This window comes from Lonchura striata, chromosome 19 (assembly GCF_050655825.1).
Source record: "Lonchura striata isolate lonStrDom1 chromosome 19, ASM5065582v1, whole genome shotgun sequence".
NCBI lineage: Eukaryota > Metazoa > Chordata > Aves > Passeriformes > Estrildidae > Lonchura > Lonchura striata.
In genome coordinates, this window is record NC_140721.1 from 8394113 (window position 1) to 8419009 (window position 24897).

Below are 24897 nucleotides of genomic sequence, written 5' to 3' on the forward strand. Positions count from 1 at the left end.
CTAATTTTCTAGAATTTTTTTCAACTCTGGCCAATAAAACACTTTGCAGCAGGTACGACAGAACAGGCAAAGATACAGAAGGATGGATGGAGGAATGGACGGCACCCATCCATAAAAGATGAGAAATTTAGATCACATATTAGAAAGAAATTCTTCCCAGATGAGAAATTTAGATTACATATTAGGAAGAAATTCTTCCCAGTGAGGGTGCTGAGGCCCTGGCACATGTGCCCAGAGCAGCTGTGACTGCCCCATCCCTGGAAGTTTCCAGGGCCCAGCTGGATGGAGCTTGGAGCATCCTGGGATAGTGGAAGGTGTCCATGCCCATGGCAGGAGGTGGAAAAAGATTAGCCCTTAAGCCCCTTCCAACCCAAACCAGTCTGCAAATTCATGATTTCATGAACTTCTAAACCCAGTACTATGGGAGCTGCTGGCACTTGCAGTGGGGAGCTACAGGGGAGTTCTCTGTGAGAAGACCCTCACCAGGAGCTGCCCTTTGCAGGGCACAGCCAGTGCCAAACAGCTGCAGAACAGACTGGACAAGCTGAGACCATCAGTGCCAGTGCCTCAGGTAAAGGCTACAAACAATATCCAACAGCAGCTGGGAGCAAGAAATGAGAACATGTGAGAGGAAAAAGCCCTGCAGACCCTGAGGCCAGTGCAGAAGGAGAAGCTGGAGGTGCTCCAGGCACCAGAGCAGAGTTTTCTCTGCAGCCCATAATGAAAACCATGGTGAGGCAGGATGTCCCCCTGCAGGCATGCAGGATGCCATGCTAGAGCATGTGAATGTGCCCACAAGGAAGCTGTGATTTCACAGAGAGCCTAAGTGCAGCAGGCTCTCTCCATCTGTAGACTGAAGCTCGAACTGTGACCCTAACACCCAGAACCATTGCCCACCCCCACCATCCCGAGCCCTTGCCATTCAGGACCTTCAAAGTACCCACACAAGCTGCTATTCACCCCAAAATCTCTGAGCAAACATCCTCAGCCTCACCAGGACCTGAGACAAGCTAGGGAGTGTTCACATTCATGGTGAGGAAGAAGCCAGGAGACAGACACTGGTCTGGGCTGTGGAACGTGCATCAAGCCAACCCCTAAGTCCTTCCACTCCCTCAGTCCCTTTGCCAACAGCTCAAGCTGGGCAGAGGGGATGGGGACAACCCAGGAGACAGCAAATCAGCCTGACAAGAGAAAACAAAAATAAATCCCAAGTCCTGATTGAGCTTTTGGGCAGTACATGACACCAAATACTGCCCAGCTCAGGAAACTGAGCAGAAACTTCTGCCCGGAGAGGTGGTGGAGTCACCATCCCTGGATGTGTTTAAAAAAAAGATTGGAATTGGCACTGGGTGCCATGGTTTAGTTGAGACAAGGCATGGGTTGGACTCGATGATCTTGAAGGTCTGTTCCAACCCAGTCATTCTGTGAATTCTGTGAAACAGGAGGTCCAAGTGGTACTCAGGAATGTCCCACAGATATCCAGGCCATGTGCTGGTGTGTGGGTGGCTAGGTTGGTGAACACCACCGTGCCAGCTCTGCCAGTGGGATTCCAAGCCCTAGGAAGGCAGGCAGGCAGCTCTGGGCAGGCAGCAAGGATCAGCCTGCAGGGGCTGGGCTGGCAGCAACACTCCGGATCAGCAGCTCCCAGGCACTTCCAGGAGGCAGAGCCCTTCCAACCAGCTCTCTGCGGGTTTCCAGGAACAGCAAATGGGCAGCAGTGCCCCCACGGTGATTAATCATCTTCTGGGATGCAGGGAATGGTTATTTCCCACCCCTGTGTGCAGCTGGTGCTGCACCCACACGCCACGGCAGCCTGGCAGCTGGTGGCACCCTCGGATCACCACGGGCACAGGAGGGGCAGCGGGCAGAGACCCTGAGAGAGTGGGCTGGAGCCTCATGCAGAATGTGGGTGGTGCTGAGAGGCTATAAAGTACAGGGATTTTGGGGGGAGCTCAAGGGGAAATGGGAGATATTTGCTGTCTGAATGTTTTCTCCTAAAACAAGCGCTGAAAGGATTTTAAAAGACAGTCAAATACTTGATTGCTGCAGTGATTTTGTCACACACACAGCAGCACTGTGTGAACTGTCTCTAAAAAGGAACAGGATCATCCTGGAATCATTTAGGTTGGAGCAATCCTCCAAGATCATGGAGTTAACCCAGCACTGCCACCACTAACCATATCCCCAAGAGCCATATCCACACATCTGTTAAATCCCTCCAGGGATGGTGACTCCAACATTGCCCTTCACAGCCATTCCATTGCCTGACCACAATTTCTGTGGATAAATTTTCTCCCATCTTGCTACATCCTTTCAGGGATTTTAGAGAGCAAGAAGGTCCTTCCTGAGCCTCTTTTCCTGCAGGCTGAGAGCTGTTTTCAGCACTGGGTAGAACACTGGATGCAGAACCACATGCTGCACAGTGCCACAGCCATGCCATGGGCCAGCACCACTGGAGTAAACATTCTATTGCAGGTGTCCTTGCAGGTGTCTTTGTTTTGTCACTATTCAGCAGGAACAAGGTCCCATGCATCTCAGGAACACTCCAGAAACACTCCAGAAGCACTACTGGTTTGCTTTGAGCTTGAAGCAGCTGTAGCCCCACTCCTGAAGGAACCAGTCAGCTCAGAGTGGTAGGGAGGGCAGGGGGCAGCAGGGCAGATGTGCACAGTACCAGGTTTGCCCTGGGCTGGGGCAGAACAGCTCATTTCTCCAGCTCCTGCCAATTCCCAGCCTGACCCCTCAGACACTTGGTCACTCGTCCCCGGGCTGGTTTTGTGAGGAGATCTGCTCTGCACTGGTCAGTCAGGGATGGGACAGGCACCCATTTCCACCCTGATGTCAGACCCACTCTCCAGCTGGGCTCACTTGGCTGCTGCCCAGGATTGTCAGGGCTCCAGGAGTGCCTTGGAGCTGGTCACATCACCATCCAACCTGTTCTCCCAGCAGCTGTCCAGTGTCCCAGTAGGTATCCTGGCTGTCCACCCCTCAATTCCTCTTCCAGTTTATCCTCAATGTCTCATCAGTTGATGCTGGCAGACCGTGGACAGCCAAACTGACTGCAGCACCTGCAGCTTCCACACCAGAGGACTCCAGCACCAACCCAGAGAACCCTCATTCCCAGACATCACACAGCTCAAGGGGTAAGAGGAGCCATTTCTGGCAGGCTCCAGCCCTGTACAACATGAGGATTCCCACGCTGCAGCCATGGTCTACCCTCCTTGGCACGTGGCCACCCCTCTCACCAGCCCAGGCACAGGTGTCCCTGCACCCACCCAGCAATGTCCCACCCCTCCACCAGACCCAATCCACCTCTGTGCTCCTGCATACCCACTGTGAGAGCCCCCAAGCTCCTTCAGCACTCAGATTTCCTGCTCTGGCTACACTTCCTCAGACTGCTTGCCTGAACTCTCCATTCTTAATTGACTTCTTCTCCCTCTCTTCCCACCTAAAGCACAGCCACACACACCTCCTTGCCACATGTGAGTAGTGACCATGGGGGACAGACAGACACTGCCTTTCCTAATCCAAATGGATTTTCACCAATAATTCCTCCTCAAGCTACTCCCAGCAGTTTTCTACTCACTATCCCTGACTCTTTCCCCTCTCAATAATTTAGTTGTAGGTTTGTAGAGTCAGTTCTTGGAATGTGCCCATAGCAGAAGCTCTTGGTGCATCCACAGTGGGATCTCCATGGGTGATGCTGAGGTCCCAGAGATCCCAGAACTTCTGGCCACCCTCCTCCTCCTGCCTGCGCTGCTGCCCAGATCCTGCTGCTTCTGCTCTCAGCATGCCTAGAAAGCACCAGTGCTCCACACGTCAGAATAATCTCAGGAAAGAGTAAAAGGATTTAGGGTTTGCCCAGCTCAACCCTCCTAAACCCATTTCTGCAGATAAGGGATTATCCCCAGCGCAGCACCAAGACAACTCAGCAGGAAAGGCAGAGCTCCAGCTGCAAAAGGAACACTGCTGGGGCTGGAGGGGGTTTGCTGCAGAGCTCCCTCCCCACTTTGGGGTCCCTGCCCCTCTCTGCCCACACAGGCAGCCCCCGGGAAGCCTCATGGCTGGGTGATGTGGCCCATCCAGTGGAGATGTGGCTCCCAGGGGTGTCAGTGCTGTGCCAGCTGTGGTGACACAGCTGCACAGGGCAGGGCTGGCCTCCTCACCTGGTGGATGCCACTGCTGGTCCTGCTGTTTCCTTCTCCCAGCGCTTTCCAGAGAAGCCAGATATTTCTGTTCTTCACACCTCCCCCCACCCTGACAATGCCAAACCTGAGAGCCAAAAGCATGAGGAATCCCAGTCATGTCCATGCCAGGAGGAGGACTGAAGAGATGGGGAGGGGATGAGTGGATCCTGGCTGCCAGAAGATGAGAGAAACTCAAACACAGACCAGTGTCTGTGAGACCCGAGCTGTGCCACCGATGCCACCAGTGCTGGGGACAAGGCCACAGCCCAGCTCTGCCCACCAGAGCAGGCTCCTGGCTGCTACAGAGGGGTCTCTGGCTCTTTTTCTCCCCTTGGTATGCAGGGCCCAGCTGGAACCACCCAAATCCAGCAGGAAGGGGCAAGGAGAGCCTGAGGACATCATGTGCCACAGGCAGCCCACATCCAGTGATGGCTGGGAGAGCCCTGGACTGGAGCTGAGCTCTGCCAGCCCAGACAGCAAGGGGCACTGCGCTGCCATATCCCCTCACATTTTGGCTCCTTTATCTCCTTCCTCCCTCTTTCTAACCTCCCTGGATGAAAAGAGTCAGGCTGGGAGAGGGCCAAGAGACTCTGTGCAGCCACCTTGGCTCACCCATCCAGCCACATGGATCCCAGCCAGGGCTCAAGGACCAGCCAAGGCTGGAAACCAAACGGGAGTGGGACCAAATTCACACACACAGGATGAACCAGCAGAGAGAGACAAGGGTGCCACAGGCTCAGGGCAGTGATGGCCTCGTGTCCCCTCACCTCCAGGGCTCCTTGCCTCCCACTCCATGCACTGAGGCTCTGTCCTGGGTGACACTGCTGCCAGCCACGCAGAGCCAAGGAGCCACAGGCCCCTCCTGCACTGACATGGGAGCAGCAGCACCTCAGGCAGGGAGGATGGGCTCCTGCTCCATGGTCACTGCCTCACTGCCCCTTGCACAACAGGCTCTGGGCTGCAACAGGGAGTGCTGCCCAAAGCAGATAAAGTCTTCCAGCAGCAGCAATACCACAGGTTTGAGGAGTGCCACTAATCCTCTGGGCTAAATGAAACCTAAAATAATTACAGAACAGCTGATTTTGAGTCTTTTTTAACTTGTTGCCATGAATCAGACTCCAGTTAATTGATATTAATTGCACTCAGTGTGGTGGAGCACCCAGCACTGCTCGGGGGATGGAGCAGACAATGGGTGCTGGTGATCATGGATATTGATGATCATGGAGCAGGAGAACTGCATGGGAAAATGGAGTATCACCTGGGACAGCACATTAAGGGGAAACAAAAGAAAAAGCCACAGGGGCACAGGAAGAGAGGACAGAGAGGTCCCAGGTAGCCTCACTGCAGGATTGGGATGCACAGGAAGTCCATTGTTGGAAAAATCCCAGCTTTACAGAGATGGGGCAACTGAGAGTGCTGACTTAGGAAGGCCACAGAGATGACACTGTTGAGAGAGAGATTGAACTAGAAACAATTTTCAAACTATGGCCTTGCAAAAAGACCAGATATTTTCGAGAATTAGAACTGTGAAAGATGCACTGTAGCAAGACCTCATGGGATAAAAATATAGGTGATTGGTGTTAAAAGTATTAGCAGCATTGTGTGGCAAAAGCCAATAGGCTGAAAAACATTTAAAGGATATTGTAACCAGGAAATAGGTTGGCTTCTGATAGAGTGGTGTTGAGTTCTACATCTCCTATGTCTCACCCTTCAACAGGACTGATAATGGAATAAAATCTTTTAGAACACCTCTCTCAGTTGCCCCACCTCTACAAAGCTGGGATTTTTCCAACAGTCTATGTGTCCAGTTCCTGTGGGCAGCACCCAAGGGCTGGCAGTGGGTGCCACCACGCTGGGCACAACGTGGCTGTGGGAGCCTCAGGCAGGTGGTGGCAAAGGGAAGGTGAGGAACACTATGAGCGTTCCTGCTTCCATGACCTGAGCATCCCTGGCACCCATGGCATGAGCATCCCCACCCCCATGGCCTGAGCACCCCTAAACTCACAGCCAAGGCATCCCTGGCACTGCAGCCTGAGCATACCCACGATCGTGCTCATCCCTGTTCTGCCTGGCACCCCATGGCACCCACGGGACCAGTGCCAGGAGGAACTGGGCTGGTTTAGGACTGAAGGGTGGCATTTTGCCAGTTTGTTCCCAGAGATCACAGGGAGGGCTGGACTGATCACCCCTGGACAGCTGTGCCCACATGGCCGAGTCACCAGGACCTCACTCTGTCCACGCCCTTCAAACACACACTACCCACCACCCAAACCCAGGAAACCCCAGCCCATCCCACACAGACAGATCCCAACTTCCACAGAGAAACTGAAGGGCAAACCCAGCCTGAAAAGCTCAAGAAAAGCTGACCAGGTCAAAAATCCTGGAGTCCTCACACCCTGGGCTACCCCACCTCTGTAAAAGCAGAGCTGGGGCAGGTGCTGGGAAGGCTGGGGTTGTGCAAAGCCTACACAAAACACCTGAGCTGCTGCAGCGAGCTTGCCAGGGTGAAGCCAGAAGGGCAAAGAGTTCTTTAAGCAGAACAGATTTGTTCCTGGGCTGAAGGTGGTACGTAAATCGATCACAGACTCAGGCTGGAAATGAGAAGACCATTGGAGGGTATGTCCTAGAGTGGCCCTTCAACAAGGACTACTGGCAGGAGAAACAAAACTCCTCCAAGATGGAGCTAGAGCAATGTCTGCAAGGGGGACAAAAGTATCTGTGTGACACAAGGACAGGACAAAGCCACCTGAGGCAACCCAAGCACAGCGTGGCATTGCCCTAAGGGCCATGGGTAGCATTAGCACCATGCTGCTAGGGATAGTCAGGCCAAGTGAGGTCTTTGAGACACTTCAGGAGATCCTGGACCCCCCCAGTGGCCAGAGGAACACCAAACACCCCTCCAGTTTCTACATCACACACGGGTTTGGTGTAAGGGGCAGCCACAGCTGCACTGACCGTGGGTGAAAAGGGGCTGAGAACACACTCCCTTAGGGACCTGCCTGGAGGAGGGAGAAGCAGAAGCAAAGAGGCAGGATGCTGAGAGCCACAGGGGCAGATGGAACCTGTTCTTGCTGTCCCTTGAGTGCCTGCTCTGCTGTGGCTCTGCTGCCACACCATGCCCTTCCCCCCCTGCTGAGGCTGCTGGTGAGGACCATGGCATCCACCAGCGGCAGTGCTGTGTCCTCCAGCCTCAGTCCCACTCCAGGAAGCAACCAGGATCATCCAGCCTCCACAGGCCACTCACAATTTTATGTCCATCAAAGCCACTCCACATGCTGACATCCAACTAGGCCAAGGGCAAAGTCCTGTATTTGGGTCAGGGTAATCCTCAGTACCAGCACAGACTGGGGGGAGGATGGAGAGATGAAGGGATGGATGGAGAACACCCTGCAGAGAAGGACTGGAGGATTCTGGGGAGTCACAAACAGGACTTGACCTAGCCATGGGCATTGGCAGCACAGAAAGACAACTCTTGGGCTTATCCTCAGCACTGCGGGCAGCGAGGGAGGGAGGGGATGTTCCCCCTCTGCTCTGCTCTCCTGAGACCCCTCTGGAGCTGCCTCCAGCTCTGGGGTCCCAGCACAGGACAATGGTGTTGAACTGAGGGTGGAATCAGATTGGACATGAGGGAAAATGTCAGATTAAGAGGGGCTGGCACAGGGTGCCCAGAGAAGCTGTGGTTTCCCCATCCCTGGAAGTGTTTAAGGCCAGACTGGACCAGGCCTGGAGCAACCTGGTCTAGTGGAAGGTGTCCCTGCCCACAGCAGGGGGTTGGAATGAGAAGAGCTTTAAGGTCCCTTCCAGTCCAAGCTACTCTGTGAATATGTCCCTGCTTCATGCCAGACTGGGCTGGGGTAGCTCCCAGCTCCACTAAGGCTGCAGATGAAGGGTGACAGCACAAGATGGACAGGGGGGATACGTTGCTTTTGCCTTCTGTGTCCAGGACATGCCCAGACACCTTTACCCAGATTCCTTGCTCTGCTGGGGCTACACTTGCTTCATCTTCAAAGTCTGATGAAGTCTGGGCTGTCTCTGATTTCCCACCCGAGGGAAGCTGGGAGAGGGTGAAGGAGCAAAGAGAAGACAGGAGAACAAAGTCACCTTCACCTCTCCACTGCTCCTCCCAAAGGAGCATCACAGCCCTGAGCCTGCAGCCTCTAACGCAGCACTGCTGCAACTTCTGGTCTTCAAGAAAACCTCCTCCTTGACCTGGTGGGACCTGGCACCAGGGGAAAGTAGCCCCAAAAACCACTGCATGGTGGTGAGTGGAGCTGAGAGGGCACAGAAAGCCATGTCTGAGGGGGGCAGCTCCAGCAGGAAGCAGTCCCAGTCTTGTTCTTCCAGCAGCAGCAGAGCAGCAGCTCCTTGGAGCACACTCAGCTTCCTGCTGAGACACTCTCCCAAAGCACCTGCTGAGAGGTAAGGTTGTACTTACAGGAGAGCACAGAGCCAACTCAGAGGGGTCCCAGCCAGCACCTCAGCACCCAGACTGCTCCAAATTGTTTTTTTACACAGGCCAGTGCTACCTCAACAGCATCAGACAGCAATGAGCAGCTACAGCTTGTCTCCTTGCTTACCTGACATGTCTCCACCAGAAAATAGTCTGCTAGGAATAATAGGGGCCACTCTCCAAGGAACTCCCAGCAGCCAGAAAGACTGAACAAAGCCACCTGTGCCCTGGTGTTGAACACCACCACCCTGAGCCTGCACAGCTAAAACAAAGCTGGAAGTCAAGCAGCCATGGGAGTGAACCTGCCCTTCCTTCCTGGTGCAGCTGTAATGGACCTGCTCCCAGGTCTGAAATATTTACTGGGTCTCCCGAAGCCTGCAGAGATGGGCTGAGCTGACAGGCTGAGAGACACAACTTGGGATCTGAAGATTTCTGTTCCCAGAGGCAATTCATGGAGCAAACAGCTGCATTACGTAACGCTGAAGAACCACAGAGCACAGCCACTGGAGGGATGCAGTGCTCAGAGGAGAGAACGGCACAGAACCCCTCCTGAGCACTCCAGGAAAACAGCAAATGGGATTTCCTTGCTTGCTGGCTGGAATGTCACCCAAAGCCACCTCCTCTGGGATGTGGCCTGCACCATGGACCAAGCAGGAGCTGATCGCAGCGCCAGGAGCAGCAGCAGCCGCAGCACTCACTGGGAAGGATTTTAGGAACGGGTTTACAGGAGCTGTGACTCAAATCTGGAGTGGCACAACTATGGCTCCAACCCAAGGAGGAACCCAGCCCCTCAGCTTTTCCAAGCCCACCCCAGTCCCACCACGACACTGCCCACGGGGTGGGGAGACCTTCCTGGTGCCCTGCAGCCAGATCCCAGCCTGCCGGGGCCACGGGCTGTCACCTCACTGTCTCAGAGGCAAAGCCAGCCAGCTCCCCACCCACTGGGCTCCAAAATAAGCCCAGGCAGCAGTGGCAAGCCAGATCCAAACACAGTCTGTGCAGCCAGAAGAGGGATCAGCAGGAAGGGAGGGATGAACCCTTCCATGAGACACGGATCCTGCACACCAGGCGGGTCAGCAAATCCAGCTCTCACACAGACACTGGACCTCACCTTCTCCTGCAAACAAAGAACACCAGGGGACTGCATCTGCCTAAGCACAGCCACTTAAAAAGCAGATTCCAGTGGGACTGTGCCCATGGAGTCTCTCTCTTCTATTAGTGACCCTGAGAAAGCAGCTATTCACCAGCAGCCACTACACACCTCTCCATCCATCCCTCCACTCAGTATTCCAACAGCAATGCCAACCACTGCCCATCCACTTCCCACACTACCAGCCAGCTTTGTTCCAGTCTAAGGCCCCACTCCAAAGTCCTCCAGCTCCAGGAGGGACTTGCTGGTGGTGTTTAAGGAATTAGTATCTCTGACGGAGAAGCTACACCCACACCAAACCAAGCTGCACAGCACATGTGCCTCCAGACAAGGATGAGAAGTCCGTGACATTCTCTTATTTCCTGCAGGAACACTTCCCCTCATCCTGCAGTGAGGGTTCCACATGGTGCTAAAGTACTTGGAGATCACTAAGAAATAAGCAAGGTGCTGTTCCAGAGTGGATGAGCAGCATCCCAAATCCCTGCAGGGAGCAACATCTTGCCCTGATGGCCATCCCAGGTGTCACTCCTCGCCCTGTCAAACAGCAAACCCCAGCACATCCCAAAATTAGCCTCTCACAATCTACATTTTAGTGTCCTTTGGCTCCATCCCCCTGCCATGCTTCATGGGAACTTGTTTCTGAATTTCCAAATTAATCTTAATAAATTCACAGCCCTGGGTTACAAATTTGCATTAATGGGCAGATTCTCTGTGGGTTCATGAACACAGGAGGGTGGGGGTGAGGCTGCCAGCACAAACAACCTGGCAGAGAAGGTTCAGAGGTGGCCACAAAAATGGTCCAAGGGCTGGGACAAGGGGCAGTGGGGTCAGATTGGACATGGGGAAGAAATGTCAGACTGTGAGGGTGATGAGGGGCTGACAAAGGTTGCCCAGAGACGTTGTGGCTGCCCCATCCCTGGAAGAGTTCAAGGGCACATTGGACAGGGCTTGGAGCAAGTGGTTTTCTGGTGTAGATTTAAGGGGTTCCTGCCCATGGCACGGATGTGGAATTGGATGATCTTTGAAGGTCCCTGCCAAGCCAAAGCACTCTGTGATTCTGAGTCTGTCCATCACTGAGCCCCACCACACCCCTGAACACACCACAATGCTACAAATCACTGATTTCAGATTAATGTGTGGCTCCTCTCCCTGCCCAAACAGTTCTTGATGTGACAAACTAAATTCTCTACAATACCAAGGCAAAGTAACACCGTAAAACAAAACCAGAAGCACTTCCAATGTCCTGGGTGCTTCTGGAAGTCACGGGAATGCCACCACATCTTGTTCACTGCATATCTCAGACTTTTAAACAGATTATTATGCTTTCAGGCCATGAGTGCCCTTTGCAGACCCAAGTGGACCCCATGGCACTGCAGCAGCCAGGAGCACAGCAGCTCTTCTCTGAACACCCCCAAACAGGAACACTGCAACATCTTACAGTGAAAGCACAAGAGCCTGGAGGATTGAGCAACAGCCTGAGAGATGTGAACTCCCTCAAGAAAATCTCTCACTTCCAGGCTTGGCCAAGGAAATTTTAGCTGAGGAGCAGCTGCCAGGAGAGGGGAGCTTGAGACAATTTAGGAAAGGCCATTTCTTTCAAACAATTACAAAATCAACTGATTTGACATAGGGCTGGACACAGGGCAATGTGTGTGTGGACACCCTCCTGGGACCTCCAGGCACAATTCCACCAGCAGACTTGGAATGGGAAAATGAGAAATGGATGGGAAGAGGGTAGATGAGCAGAGAGAGACCTGGTCTCAGCTTTCCAGCCTCTAAACACTGGGAGCACAAGCAGTGCTCAGCCCGTGGAAGCAGCACCTTTGCCAAAATGAGGGCTGTCAGTGGCCTGGAGCCATCCTGCAGGGTCAGACTGCAGCATCCAACACCCCTGTGACAAGGGAAAGCCACCAGAGCTCAATGTCACCTGAAGCTGGGGGCAGCAGAGCTGCTCCAGGGCTGCCCCTCCGCAGGTGAGCCTGGGCAGGCTCCAGCCCCACCCTGCAGAGCTCAGCCCTGCTCTCCCCACACAGCTCAGCCTCAGACCCACCTGCTCCACAGCAAAGCCTCTGCAGACCTCACCACCCCCACAGCCCCTCGGGCTCCCCTGGGAACAGGGGACCACAGCATTCACAGTTTTAACTCTGCCACATCCCCCAGACACCCAAATGCTGCCACCCTTTGGGTGCTCGAATCCCCAACTCCAGCTCCTGGAAGCAAACCTCTTTGAAAGAAAAGGCAGGTGAAGAAAGAGGTCTGGAAGGGATAGATTCTTTGACCAGCCAGCAACAAATTGTCCCCAGGACAGAGATGCAAGGTACCAAATGCCCACCTCTGGCTCAAAGAGCAGCTGTAACATTTCTGGGCCCAAGTAGGTGACACTCGGTCTGTTCTGTCTTATCCATGGACTTTTCTAGGCAGCCCAGGGCAAGACAACAGCCAACCAGCACAAAACCAGCCACTTGCTCTTCCCAGCCTCCACACTGCCTTTCAGAAATCCCCCTCACTGGACTCTCACCACCTCTCCAGGTCTCAAAGACACCAGCCACCAGGCCAGTCCGAGCCCTCCCTCACTGTGAGTTTGTGGGCCCCAAGTTGGGCAACTCCCTGGGGGCTCCCCTGGCAGGGGAGACCCTCCTTGAGCAGTTCTGTGTCAGGAAAAGCAGACACACATTGGACTTTTTTGGCCTTCAGCTTCTGTTTATTGTTATCTTATCAAAACTTCAGCACACTGTCTGCGCCCAGACCTTGCAAGCATGAAAACAGCACAAAAATGGCCAACAACCTCGTGCTGAGAGGTCTTTTTACATCTAATCAAAAACTAAACTACTCAATTAAGAAGTGATACCTAAATTATTTTCCTTTCTAACCCAATAACTGACCCCTAAAAACCCACAATGCAGATTTTTCTACCCAGTTACCAGATATCACCTAAACCCAAGAAGAGGAAGAAGAAGAGAGGAGGAACTCAAGAAAACACCCTATATCCTCCATCTTGAACCCATCTATAACAGATTAAAAATCCTAAAACCTAAATTTCTCACCCATGTGACACACTACACTACTATCTACAATCTATTTCACACTTTTGTGGTCTCTAGTTTACCTTGAGACTTTGGAAGTTTTCTCCATGAATGAGGGTCAAAGTCAGGGTTTTCCTGGGAGTAAGAGCACCCCAGGGCAGACAGGGGGGTATTCCCCTTGCCCTGGGTTCCCACCCCTCACCAACAAGCTGTGGCCACCTGCAGACTCAGGGATTGTGCCACCCCAGCCACCCCATCCCGTGCCCACAGGACACACAGAGCTCACGGCTCACTCACTTTCATCAGGGTTGGGGGAAGCCAGAATGGCGCTGTGCTTCCTTTTCACTTCTTCCACATTCTCTGAAATTTTATCAATGAAGCCTCGAATTTCTTCCACCTGTGAAGTGAGACAAGACAGGTGTCTGTGACAGACCTGGGTTTTTGGAAAGTGAAGGGATTATTCTACCCTATTCCAAAGCAACCATGACATGTCTGAACCACAGCAAACATCCTCCTGGATAAATATTTTCCAGCTTGGAAATACAGCACCGCTGTGGAATCACACCTTCTCCATCCCACCAGCCAGCTCTGAGTCACAGCAGTGTAATACACACTGCAGGTCCTGTGTTCTTTGTGATACACTGAGAAACTCCTGGGATTTATATAAATCAGCATCAGATTGATTCCCAGACTGTGTGCCACTGGCAGAGCACTGCTGAGACTGCATAAACCAGGCTGGTAGTGGCTCAGTTCCCCACAGCTCCTTGCTCTATAAAAAGCCCCAGAAACACCCAATTTGATCCTCACCCCCCATTCCAGGGAGGCCACATTTTCCAAAAGATCCATGCTGGCATTTTCCCTGCACTTCTGTGCTACAGGAAGACACCAGCATCGCCCAAGAGGGGAAACCTCTCCTGTGTTCTCCACCTGCCAGGCTCCTCACCCTCTAACTCAGTCTTCTCCTTCGGCTCACACCACTCCTTTGCTCATCTTCCTCCACCTGCACATCAGATTTATCCCAGTTCCCACTGCATTGCCTGCACAGATCCATTTTAACACCCCCCACACACATGCCATGCTAAGGGTGTGCTAAAAATCCGCAAGCAGATCTTACAGCCACCCACATGCCAGAAGACAACCTCTTGTTTGGGAACGGGAGGCACAAAATTAAATCAATCCCATGCAGAGATTGCTGCTCTGCAGAGGTGCTCTGGGGAAAGGCCTGAGGGCTGTGTGTGAGACTTCCCTGCTCCCAGTGCCTGGGCAACAGCCTCGCTGGGTTCTGGAGGAGCAGGGAAACATCCACAGGGCAGCACAGCCTCAGGTCTGCAGGGAAGCCAGGCTCCTGATGTTCAGCACTCAGCACAACCCTGAGCATCAGCTGAGCAGCACCAGCCAGGGCAGGACCTTCATCCCATCCCCAGTGGCTGCAGGGAGCCTGGACCATCCACAGCCCGTCCTGGTGCCAGCAGAAAGGTCTGAACCAGCTTCAAAGCCACACTGGAGCAACAAACCTCTCACCTGCTCAAAGAACTCATCCATGAAACGATCCCGGTCCACACTGACGGTGACTTCATCATCATCATCACTGTCCTTTGCCTGCAACAACAGAGAGAGAGAGGCATCAACCAGGGCTTCCTGCAGAGTTCATGGCCCTATTTCAGGAGCTCCTATGAGGACTCTGCCCTTCTCCTGTGCTCAGTTGCCCCAAGGAGCTGGGGAAAACACTAGCCAGAGTGTGGAATACCCCAGACACTGCCACCCCAAGCCCCAGGACTCTGAGAGAGCAGAGAACAGACACATCCAGCAGTGAGGGATGGCCAAAACTCCATGGCAGCCAGTGCCCCATGGCACAACCTCCACAGTGAGCATGGGACACAGCTAAAGACACCCCACATCCAAGGATCCAAGGAGTGGGAGCTTCCAGGGCACCCTCAGGCCTGTGTGAACACACCAGCTCTGCAAGGAGCAGGAACTGGAAACACCACAGATTCCAGCACGGGAAACACCAGGATGCTGCAATGGGAAAGCATGAGGCATGTCAGGATGGGAAACACAAGGGATGTTGGACTGGGAAAGCACGAGGGATGCTGCCATGGGAAAGCTCGAGGGATGCTGTGATGGGAAAACACGAGGGATGCTGCCATGGGAAACACAAGGAATGCTGCCACAGGAGAAAGCATGGGCGATGCCGTGATGGGAAAACACGAGGGATGCTGGAATGGGAAACATGAGGGATGCTGTCACAGGAAACACAAGGAATGCTGCCACGGGAAAGCATGAGGGAAGCTGCAGTGGGAAACACGAGGAAAGCTGCACTAGGGAATGAGAGATGCTGCAATGGGAAAACACGAGGAATGCAATGTCAGGAAAACATAAGGGATGCCATGATGGTAAAAAGAAGGGATGCTGCCACGGGAAAGCACGAGAGATGCTGCCAAGGGAAACACAAGGGATGCTGCGATGGGAAAACAAAAGGAGTGCTGCAGAGTGCAGGAAAGGTGGGAGCAAACAGATAATACAGCAGAACTAGTAAAGTCACAGCAGGCAAATGAGGGGTTGTCCTTGTCTGCAGAAGCATGTGTGTCATTGTCACCAGAGATGAAAACACCTCCTGTCCCAGCAAGGCGGGGGATGCAAGCTCTCAAGGGAAGGAAAAATTACAGTCCTGCACATAAGGAGACATTTAAAAGATTATTATCCAAAGCAGTTACACGACAGAGGGAAATGGAAAATTAACAGGTTGGAAAAGTTTCCTCTTACTCCATCTTTACAAGAGAGAAGAAGCCAGTGGAATGGAGATTTAAGACAGGACTGCCTCCGCTCATCTTGTGATGACTGCAGCTTTTGCACAGTTACACATCACCCCATGGTCCTTCTGCACTCTGCAGAGAGGCAGCCACTACAGTCTCCAGAGAGAGCCCTCTTACACTGAAATAAGCCAGATGAAATATCTGTCCTACCCCCTAAAATTGTCTTTCCACCCTACAGTGACTGATTTGGGTGGTATCATCTGGAGACCTCAGCTTTCAGCCTTGCCACCACTTGTGGCAATTTTTGCTTGGGTAACTAACAGAATAAATCACGTGGGACTCCATTTTCTTCATGGTGGAAAAAGCCCCCTCTTTATTCACGTAACTCCTTTTAATACCGTTTTATAGACCTGGTGTGTGACTCCAATTGGTCAGGAGCTTTCTTGTTAACTACTTTATTGGTTAGTAATGAGTTGTTACCCTGTATTGATGGGTCACTCAAATCCCTGGTGTGTACATGCAGGAAATGTGGTTTGTGAGAGATAGTTTTCACTTTTCTATCTAATGGTGTAAAAACGGTTTATACAGGTGCAAGTTGCCTTTCACCCAGGAATAGATTGTTATGTTAATGAACTGCTCACACCAGGATTGCTTTCACATGGGAACTTGCAAAGGGCTAGCCTGACAAGGCCAGCCACTGATTTTAGGAGAGAAGGCTCGATTTTATAAGCCTTTCTTTATAATTTTTCTACCTTACTACAACAGGTAACTCACTCACACACAGTTATCCCATTCACAGCTATCCAGAGCCTTTGTGAACAGAGAGCTCCCACAATTCTGGTGAAAATCTCACCCTGACAAGGAAGAGCAGGCATGGTGCTGCTCTTACCCACCACTCAGAAAACTGTGCCCTAAAGTCTGAAATTGTGCCCATTTGTGGTACAACCACTCAGGCCAGGAGCTGCTGGCACAGCAAGGCTGGGGCATGGCCAAAGCTGCCAGCCTGGGGATGGGTTGGTACATTTAAATCCCTGCAGTGATGGTGACTCCACCACTGCCCTGCACAGCCCCTTCCTGGGTTTGACAACCTCTTCCATGAAGACATTTTGCCTAATATCCAACCTAAATCTCCTCTGGAGCAACTTGAAGCCATTTCCACTTGTCCTGTCACTTGATAACTTGGGAAAAGAGAGTGACCCTCACCTGGCTCCATCCTCCTGTCAGGGAGTTGTAGAGAGTTAAGAAGGTTCCCCCTGAGCCTCCTCTTCTCCAGGCTGAGCCACTCCAGTTCCCTCAGTCACTCCTAGTCCTCCAGACCCTTTCCCAGCTCTGTTCCCTTCTCTGGACATGCTCCAGCCCCACAATGTCTTCCTTTTCGAGGGGCCCCAAAACTGATCCATGATTTGAGAAGCCTCAGCAGTGCCCAGCCCAGGGGACATCACTGTCCTGGTCCCACTGGCCACCTATGTGCTGGGACAAGCTGGGGCTGTACAGCCCCTGCAGCAGGCACTGCCTTCTGCATCAGGCAGGGCCAGCTTCTTCCCTGAAGCTTTTTGCTTCCAAAATTCTACTCACACCAGGTCCACAGCACCTCTCCCATTCCCTTCAGCAGTCACAGTCCAGCACTGAGAGGCAGAGCACAGCTCAGGCTTCGGGCAGAGCTGGATACATGACCACATCCAGCACCTCCCACACCTCCCTGCAGCCAAGGACAGCATTTGGCCACAGGCTCTTTTAAATCCTTCCTGCACACCAGTGCCACCAGACAGCCCAGTCCCTCGTCACCACTGCTCCAGCCTTGCTCAAAACCATCTGAGCACAGTGCCTGCTGTCACTGTCCCAACCCCAATGCCATTCCTTCAGCCAGCACCAAGCCTGGCTGTAAGCTCAGGTCCACTTGGGGTCAACAACTGCTTCCAGAGCAATGCCCACACATGCTCCATTGCTCCCAGAGCATCCCCAGCACTCCCCCAGCACCCACAGCACATGGGAGGAGGGCTCACCATCAAGGAGGTCACAAAGAACCATGTCCTAAAGCTAGGAATGCATGGGCAGATCTTTGCTACAGAGACACAAATATTATCCATGTTCCCTTTCCACTTTACATACCACACATGCCTGCTAGGTTGGTGCTGTGCTTGATTTTAAGCATCAACAACTTTGAAGCATCACACACGGTGGATAGTACCAAGAGCCCACTGGATGGGAAATAACAACACAGACCACCACCTACACCCCCCAGGATCCTGGATAATGCCAACAGATCCTGAGGACACACACTGTAAGTGATGGAAGATGCACCTGCAATGCAAACACCACTCTGGATGTGTGCTTCCAGGTCAGGGCATCTTTCTTCCCCCACCCTGCTAAGCCTCTCCATGTCAGGGATAAGGACATCCACAGCAGCCCCCTCAGATGGAGGGACACATGTCCACACATGTCCTGCCTGCAGCTCCTGCCACCTCACCATGCACCGACAGGATGGTCAAATACACGGAGGAGTCAAAGGAAAGGGGGCTCAGAGCACCCTGTGAGGATGGATCAGGGGGTTCTGGTGGGTGACAAATGGGACTTGACCTAGCCAAGGGCACTGACAGCACAAGTGTCTCCTGGGCTCACCCTCAGCAGTGTGGGCAGCAGGAGAGGGAGGGGATGTTCCCCCTCTGCTCTGAGACACCCTGGAGCTGCCTCCAGCTCTGGGGACCCAGCACAGGACAATGGTGCTGAACTGAGGAGGCAGGAGTAGGTTGGACATGGGGAAGAAATGTCAGTCCATGAGGGTGGGATGGCCAGAGCAGCTGTGGCTGCCCCATCCCTGAAGTGTCCAAGGCCAGGCTGGACAGGGCTAGGAGCTACCTGGACTAGTGAAAGGTGTCCCTGCCCATGGCAGGGGGTGGAACTGGATGGGAAGCACCAGTCAGCCCCTGCAGCCCTGTACAGAAACACACACCTTCAACACAATTTCCTCACAAGCCTATCCAACCTTCTTTGCCATCATTCTAACAGGATCTCAATTTGCCAGAATTCTGAGCCCTTTTTGAAGCCTGTGAGCAGAGTATTCCCACTGTTAATTTTAAATGCAGGCTTGTACAGAAACCAGGAAGGCCAGGGACTGGCAGCAGAGGAAGAGCAGCAGGGGAGCAGGGTACCTGCCAAGATGCTCTTCTCCTTGTCACCTCTTGCTTGTCCCTTCCACATCCGAAACAAGCCTGCCTCATTGCACAAAGGATGCCACAATCCTTCCTAGTCCTGCCACTGGACCCTGCCATACCCAGAAATGCTGCAGGAAGGGGACCCACCACTCATGGAAGGGGTTTCTGCCAAAGCCACACACAGCCTTGCCAGGGGCACTCATGGTTGAGGGCAGACCACTCCTGGGAGCACAGAGGCTGATGGACAAGCAGAGAGATGTTATTTAGGGCAGGCACTGGACAGGGGAAGTGGCACAGAGCCCAGCTAGAAGCCCCATGAAGAGGAAATTACACAGATGGAGCCTGCTGGTCAGGAGGGCACATGTCACTTGTCACTCCGGGCTGGAGAAGGGCACCATCTGTCCAACCCACGTCACTGGAAACACCCTTGGTGCCATCCTGCCCCTCACCCCCATGCCAGGCAGATCACCCCACCCCACCACCCAGAGCCCTGGGCCAGTAAGCAGCAGCCACATCCACGAGTGGGGGACTTGCACTGGAGCCAGAGGGGATGCCACTGGGAAAACAGCTCACAGCATGCAGGGCACTGATGGATCAGCTCCTCCCAGCATCTCCCTGACTGCTCTGCCCCAAGACTGAGGTGTCCCTCCATGATAAATTCTAGTACAAAAGTAGGAACGAGGCTGAAACTTTCAAAAAAGAAACCGAAAACAAAAACAAAACAAAACAAAACAAAACAAAAAAAAAAAACAGGTTTCAAAAGGAAACATAACAGTGTTTTGGCTTCATGCAGCCCAACTGTGAGCATCCCAGGTTTCCAGTCACAAGGAAAGTTCCTGTCTCAGTCATAACTACCTGCAGGTGTTGCTCAGCACAAGCAGCAAACAACTCCCCAGCCTGGGAACTCACAGTGTCAGGCACACCATCCTCCCAGTGCCCTTCCACTTCTGCCTCAGGCCCTGCCAGGCAGCACCAAGGAACCAGGGCTTCCAGGCTTTTCCCCCACACAGAGTAGGTGAGGATAACCCTTCTTTTGCAAGGATTTTATTTCTCCAGTCCACAAGGGGCCAAGCAGTGGCACCCTGTGGGCACTGTTCCTGCAGCTGGGATGGCTCTGGGAGCTGCTGCCTCTCCAGTGCCACTAAGCAGCAGGAGCTAGATGGAGAGGGCAGCAGTCAGAGCTCCTCCAGCAGCTTTTGGGGCCTCACAGGCTTCGAGTGCCCTCCACAAGGGCCAAAATCCCAAGTGGAGGCAGAGGCAAACTGTGATACCATCCCTGACACAAAGGAGTAGCAGATACAAAGACATCCAGAGCCCCGGAGCATCCTGACTCTATGGGTTTTGTAACCAGCACATGCCAATAAATTCATTCCAAGCCACCCCATTTCCTCTCCAGGCACCTTCCGAAAGGGGCAAAGGAGCACAGAACACCTGAAAAGACTTGATGCTTGCTCTCCTCCAAACAGCAAAGCTGGCAGGGTGGGCTGTGCAGGGCATAACCAGGTCCCTGTCACCTCAGAAGTGGCCACATGCAGCCCCAAATTTCCTGTCCTCTCCTGTCAGGGCTGCAGATGGATTTGACCATGTCCAGATGCATCCAGGGAGCTGGGCAGAGGAACAACAGGGCTCAGCCCCTGCTGGGCACACCTGAACCCACACAACATCCTTCTACCACGCCCTGCTGGCACATTTTCCTGGGAAACATCTATGCCCAAGCAGGCAGTGAGCCCTTGCCTGCCTCCAGCACCCCACGGGGCTGTGGGGCCAGGCCACGCTGCCTCCCACCCTAGCTGAGACAAGGCAAGCCTCACAAAAGCACAAGGGAAAGAAAAAGCCACAGCAGCTGCCGTCCTCCTTCTAGGGACCACTCAGCGAAGCAAAGCAAGGCCTCATCTCCGAGATGAGGAGGCTGCTCACGGCTTCGCTCCCAGGCTGCATCTGTTTGTTTTTATTTACCAACACCTCCGTGCTGCTCTGCCCAGCTGAAGAGATTCCAGCCATCTGGGCTTGACTGGCTTTGTAAAATTATGTTCTTTTTGTAGCAAGACCAGAACACGCACAGGCTGCTCCTGGGGCTGCCTCTCAGCAGCTGCGGGTCACGTCTGGGATCGTGTCCCCACCCAGAGCAGCACACGGGGCTGCAACACCCAACTGCAGGCACCTTGCTCCCCATTTCCAAACCCCTAGGGCCAGGGCACTGCTGCTGACACCGACAGCTCCCAGGGCAGCCCATTCCAGCATGCAGGTCACAGCAACGCAGCAGCCAGCAGCACTGACACCTCAGCCATCTCACCGAGCCCAGAGGACACACAGGAGAACCTAGAGATCTCTGCAAACATCCCAGCCTGGCTCTGCAGTGCTCAGCAGCACCGGGGCAGCTGAGCACAGCCTCACCTGGACGAGGTGCAGGGCACCCAGGGATCTCCCAGCCACCACACGAGTCCCTCAGCCTGGGGCTGCCCTCCGTGCCTTGGGAAGGTGTTGGAACTCAAAATGTCTCTCAGACATTTGTAGAGGTTCCAGGCCTTGGTCAGAAGCATTTTAGACCCTGACAGGCAGCTGGAAACAGCTGTGATTTTGAGTTTGAGCCATGGAATGAGTTACCAACTTTAGAGGTGGAACAAGCAGTCACAAAAAGTTAGATAATATAGTAAAAGTAGTTACAAAACAGAGGGGAAATTTTTTAACACTTGTACAGGGGGATTTTTACTTTGTACATAGGGGTCAGAAGTCCTAAGATGGAGGAAAGTGGGCTGATCCTGTTCCTCCTTCTTCTTCCTCACCTCCATGTTCTTGGTGATGTTGGCACTCACAGATTGGTTTAGAGTAGAAAAGCACCTTGTAATATAGGTAGCAGGTATTGGGGGAAAACTATAAACATGTAATACGTAATATATCATATAAAAGATAGCAGCAGCCCTGGGTGGGCGGAGAGAAGAAGAAGACAGCAGACAGAGAGGATGTCAGTGTGTGTGTGTGCCTCTACCCAGGCCGCTGACCAAGCAACCACAGCCAAAGAAAATCTTTTAGATAACCAACAATAAACTGCCTTAAAACCGAACAGCAAGAGCCTGCGCAGTTTTTCTTTGGAAGCACGGGTTGGAGGAGGAATTTCACCACCACATGGGACCCCAGAGTAAGGCCGGGGTTCTCACAGGAAGGCTGACCTAGAACAGAGGCTGGACAGAGCCAAAGAATAAAGCAGGGATTTATTAAGAGGCCTCAGTGGATCCACCTTGGGCAGCACAACCTGAAATGGTCAAAAAATGTACGACCAGTCGTGAGGTCTCACACTTTTATAAATTTTGGCCCATTTGCATATTGGAGTTAATTGTCCAATTACATCTCCCGCTCATGAAGTCCCATCTTTCCTGTTTTTCTCTCTTCAGTCCATGTTGTTTGTGCTTTTGGGCCTGATATTTGGATCATCTGTCCTTGGTCCCCAGCTGGAGAAGGAATTGTTTTGTCTCCCTACTCTGTGAAGAGAGCTCACCATCCCCTAATATGAAGCCCAGCCCCCCACACTAAAGCAGCACAGAATCTGAAAAATATAAAAGCTAAAATCTGAGGCATCACCCTGACCTCCTCACACTTCAGGGTTTGCTTTAGGCATCTGCAGTAGCCAAAAAAAGCCCTTCAAGCAGGGCTGAAGTCCTGTTCCTGAAGGTTCCCAGGGAGGCGGTGCCAAAGCTGAGGATAAGGACAGCCAGAGGGGGTGTGCTCCCAGGAGACAGCCCTGAAGAGCTGAACCACCCAAGACCATGCTTTAAAGTACCTCTGGTCTCAGCCTCAGCCCTTTTTGCAGACCATTTGCACCATGATAAATTGGCCATTCCATGGCACACAGGCCCCAAACCCAGCTGTGTTCTCTTCCAGCATCAAATCCAGCTGGCAGCCTGTCACCAGCGCTGCTCTCCAGGATCAGCGCTGGGGCCACTCCTGCCTAACAGCTTTAGCAATGACGTGGACAAGGGGATCCAGGGCAACTTCAGCAGAAGACACCAAGCTGGGTGAGATGCTGGGTGATCTGCAGAGGGATCTGGACAGGCTGAATCGATGGACCAAGGCCAATTCTGTGACATTCAATGAGGCCAAGTGCACTAGGGTAACAATTCCAAGAAATGCTCCAGGCTGAGGAAGAGTCACTGAAAAGCTGGAAAGGCCCTGGGGTGCTGGCCAGCAGTAGCTGAACATAAGCCCAGGTGGGCAAGAGGCCAGTGGCACTTGGCTTGTACCAGAAATAAAGCATCTAGCAGGACCAGGGCAGGGATTGTGCCCCTGTGCTGGACACTGCTGAGGCACCACAAATCTTGGGGTCAGCTCTGGGCCCCTCACAACAAGAAGGTCACTGAGATGCTGCAGTGTGTCCAAGGGAACGGAGCTGGGGAAGAAGGAGCTGGAGCACCAGGAGCAGCTGAGGGAGCTGGGGGGGCTCAGCCTGGAGAAAAGGAGGCTCAGGGCAAACCTCACTGTCTCCAACCCCCTGACAGGAGGGTGGAACCAGGTGGGGGTCAGGCTCTGTTCACAGTGAACAAGGGACAGGACAAGAGGAAATGGCCACGGCAAGTTTAGTTGGATACTGGGGAAAATTTCTTCATGGAACGGGCTCTCCAGCCCAGTTGCCAAGGCACAGGCTGTGCAGGGCAGTGGTGGAGTCACCATCCCTGAATGGATTTAACAGAGGTGTAGCTGTGGCACTTGGGGTTGGTGCGGCCTTTGGCAGTGCTGGGGAAAACAGCTGGATCTTAAAGGGTTTTTCTAACCTTAGCAACACCATAATTCTAATATTCACCAAAACCAGCCCATACCTTCCTATTAACAAGTTTTTTTATGAATAAAAGTCCCAGGCACAGATGACTTCAGCATTCAGCAACACCTGCATGAGTCAGGTGGTGTTTCCAATTTCCAACACTAGCAGTGCAAGGGAGAACATGATTTCCAAGAGTTTTGTCCTTAGGTGCTTGCTTGCATTCCTGCAAAATAATTCCCAGCCTTTGGCACAAAGTCTAAACCTTTTATCAGAATCATGATCACTCTCAAGCTCAGTTTTAAAAGCAATCAGGTAAAATTCTCCTTAACTCTGAAGAACAAGTGTCAGAGGTGACAGAGTTGGCACCAGTCCTGGAGAGGGCAACGAGCTGAACACACTGACCTCCTCCTGGAGCTCTGAAACATGGACAGCACCATCACCTACTGGAAAAGCACCCACACTTTACAGCCAGTACTTTATAAATTTACAGTCATGGCTGAAGAATGATTTGGTTAAAAACAGACTTAAGTAATCTGAAATTAATTTCTTAACATCCTCTAAGTGGCATCATCATTGTTACAGCTCCTGTGCAGACCAGAGCTTCCCATGGGCAGCAGAAGGACCTGCAGGCACAGCACTCATCTTTTCTGTCCACTCCATTCAGCAGGGTCAGCCCTCAGAGAGGTCTCTGCTGGGATCACCATCCTGCTTTGGTGTCTGCCAACATCACCAAGCCCTGGTGATGCTCACTAGTGACACTGCAGCCTGTCCTAGGAAACTGTCAGAGAAAAAAGGAGAGCCTCAGGCAGAGAAGGTGGCACAGGCTGCACCACAAGTCCCATGGCTGTGGGATCAACACAGTCTGCAAAATGGTTATCCTTCAAATCTCACTGCCCCACCTACAAACAGGCACTCATGGAATATTGATTTGGAATGGACCTTCAAGGATGCTCCAGTGCAACCTCCTGCCACGGGCAAGGACAACTTCCACCAAACCAGGTCACTCACATGACCACGAAAGCTCAAGGACATTTCTCTGGTGCTGTTGCCTAGTCCCTGTAAAAGAACCTCAGCACCATCCAGGTGAGACACTGATCCTCCCAAAAGCAAAGGTCCTCTGGAAAACCAAAACAAACAGTAATTTCATGCACAAACCCAAAGTCTGACAGAACCTGCTGGAACACCAGCAACAGCAGAGAAGAAGGCAGAGGTCATACTGGAAAACCTGCAGCACACATCTGCAGAAGTACAGCAGCATGGAAGTGGCAGCACTCTCCTGAAAACTCACTAGACAGTGAGCAGAAAACTTCATTTTTAGTTATTTCCTGTGAAAAGAAACCTAGACCTGGAAGTATTCACCAGAATCTGGAAAACTGTACTGTTAACAGAAAGTTCAGTCCCACCCCGCAGGAAATTTTGATGCTGCACAGCC

The 24897-nt window shown here is 52.7% G+C and overlaps 1 protein-coding gene across 2 annotated transcripts in view; it reads right to left on the minus strand.

Moving 5' to 3' along the window:
- STX1A (syntaxin 1A) overlaps nucleotides 1-24897 on the minus strand; it is a 69671-nt gene that overhangs the window by 39188 nt on the left and 5586 nt on the right. For both annotated transcript variants that reach the window (XR_014949587.1, XM_085557583.1), the window contains exons 2-3: nucleotides 14332-14409; nucleotides 13108-13207 (exon numbers count right to left, since the gene is read on the minus strand). Coding sequence is in view for 1 of the 2 variants with exons in the window: in XM_085557583.1 (XP_085413709.1) it covers nucleotides 13108-13207; nucleotides 14332-14409 (178 nt within the window). In the remaining variant the exon portion in view is untranslated. The remainder of the gene's footprint in view (nucleotides 1-13107; nucleotides 13208-14331; nucleotides 14410-24897) is intronic.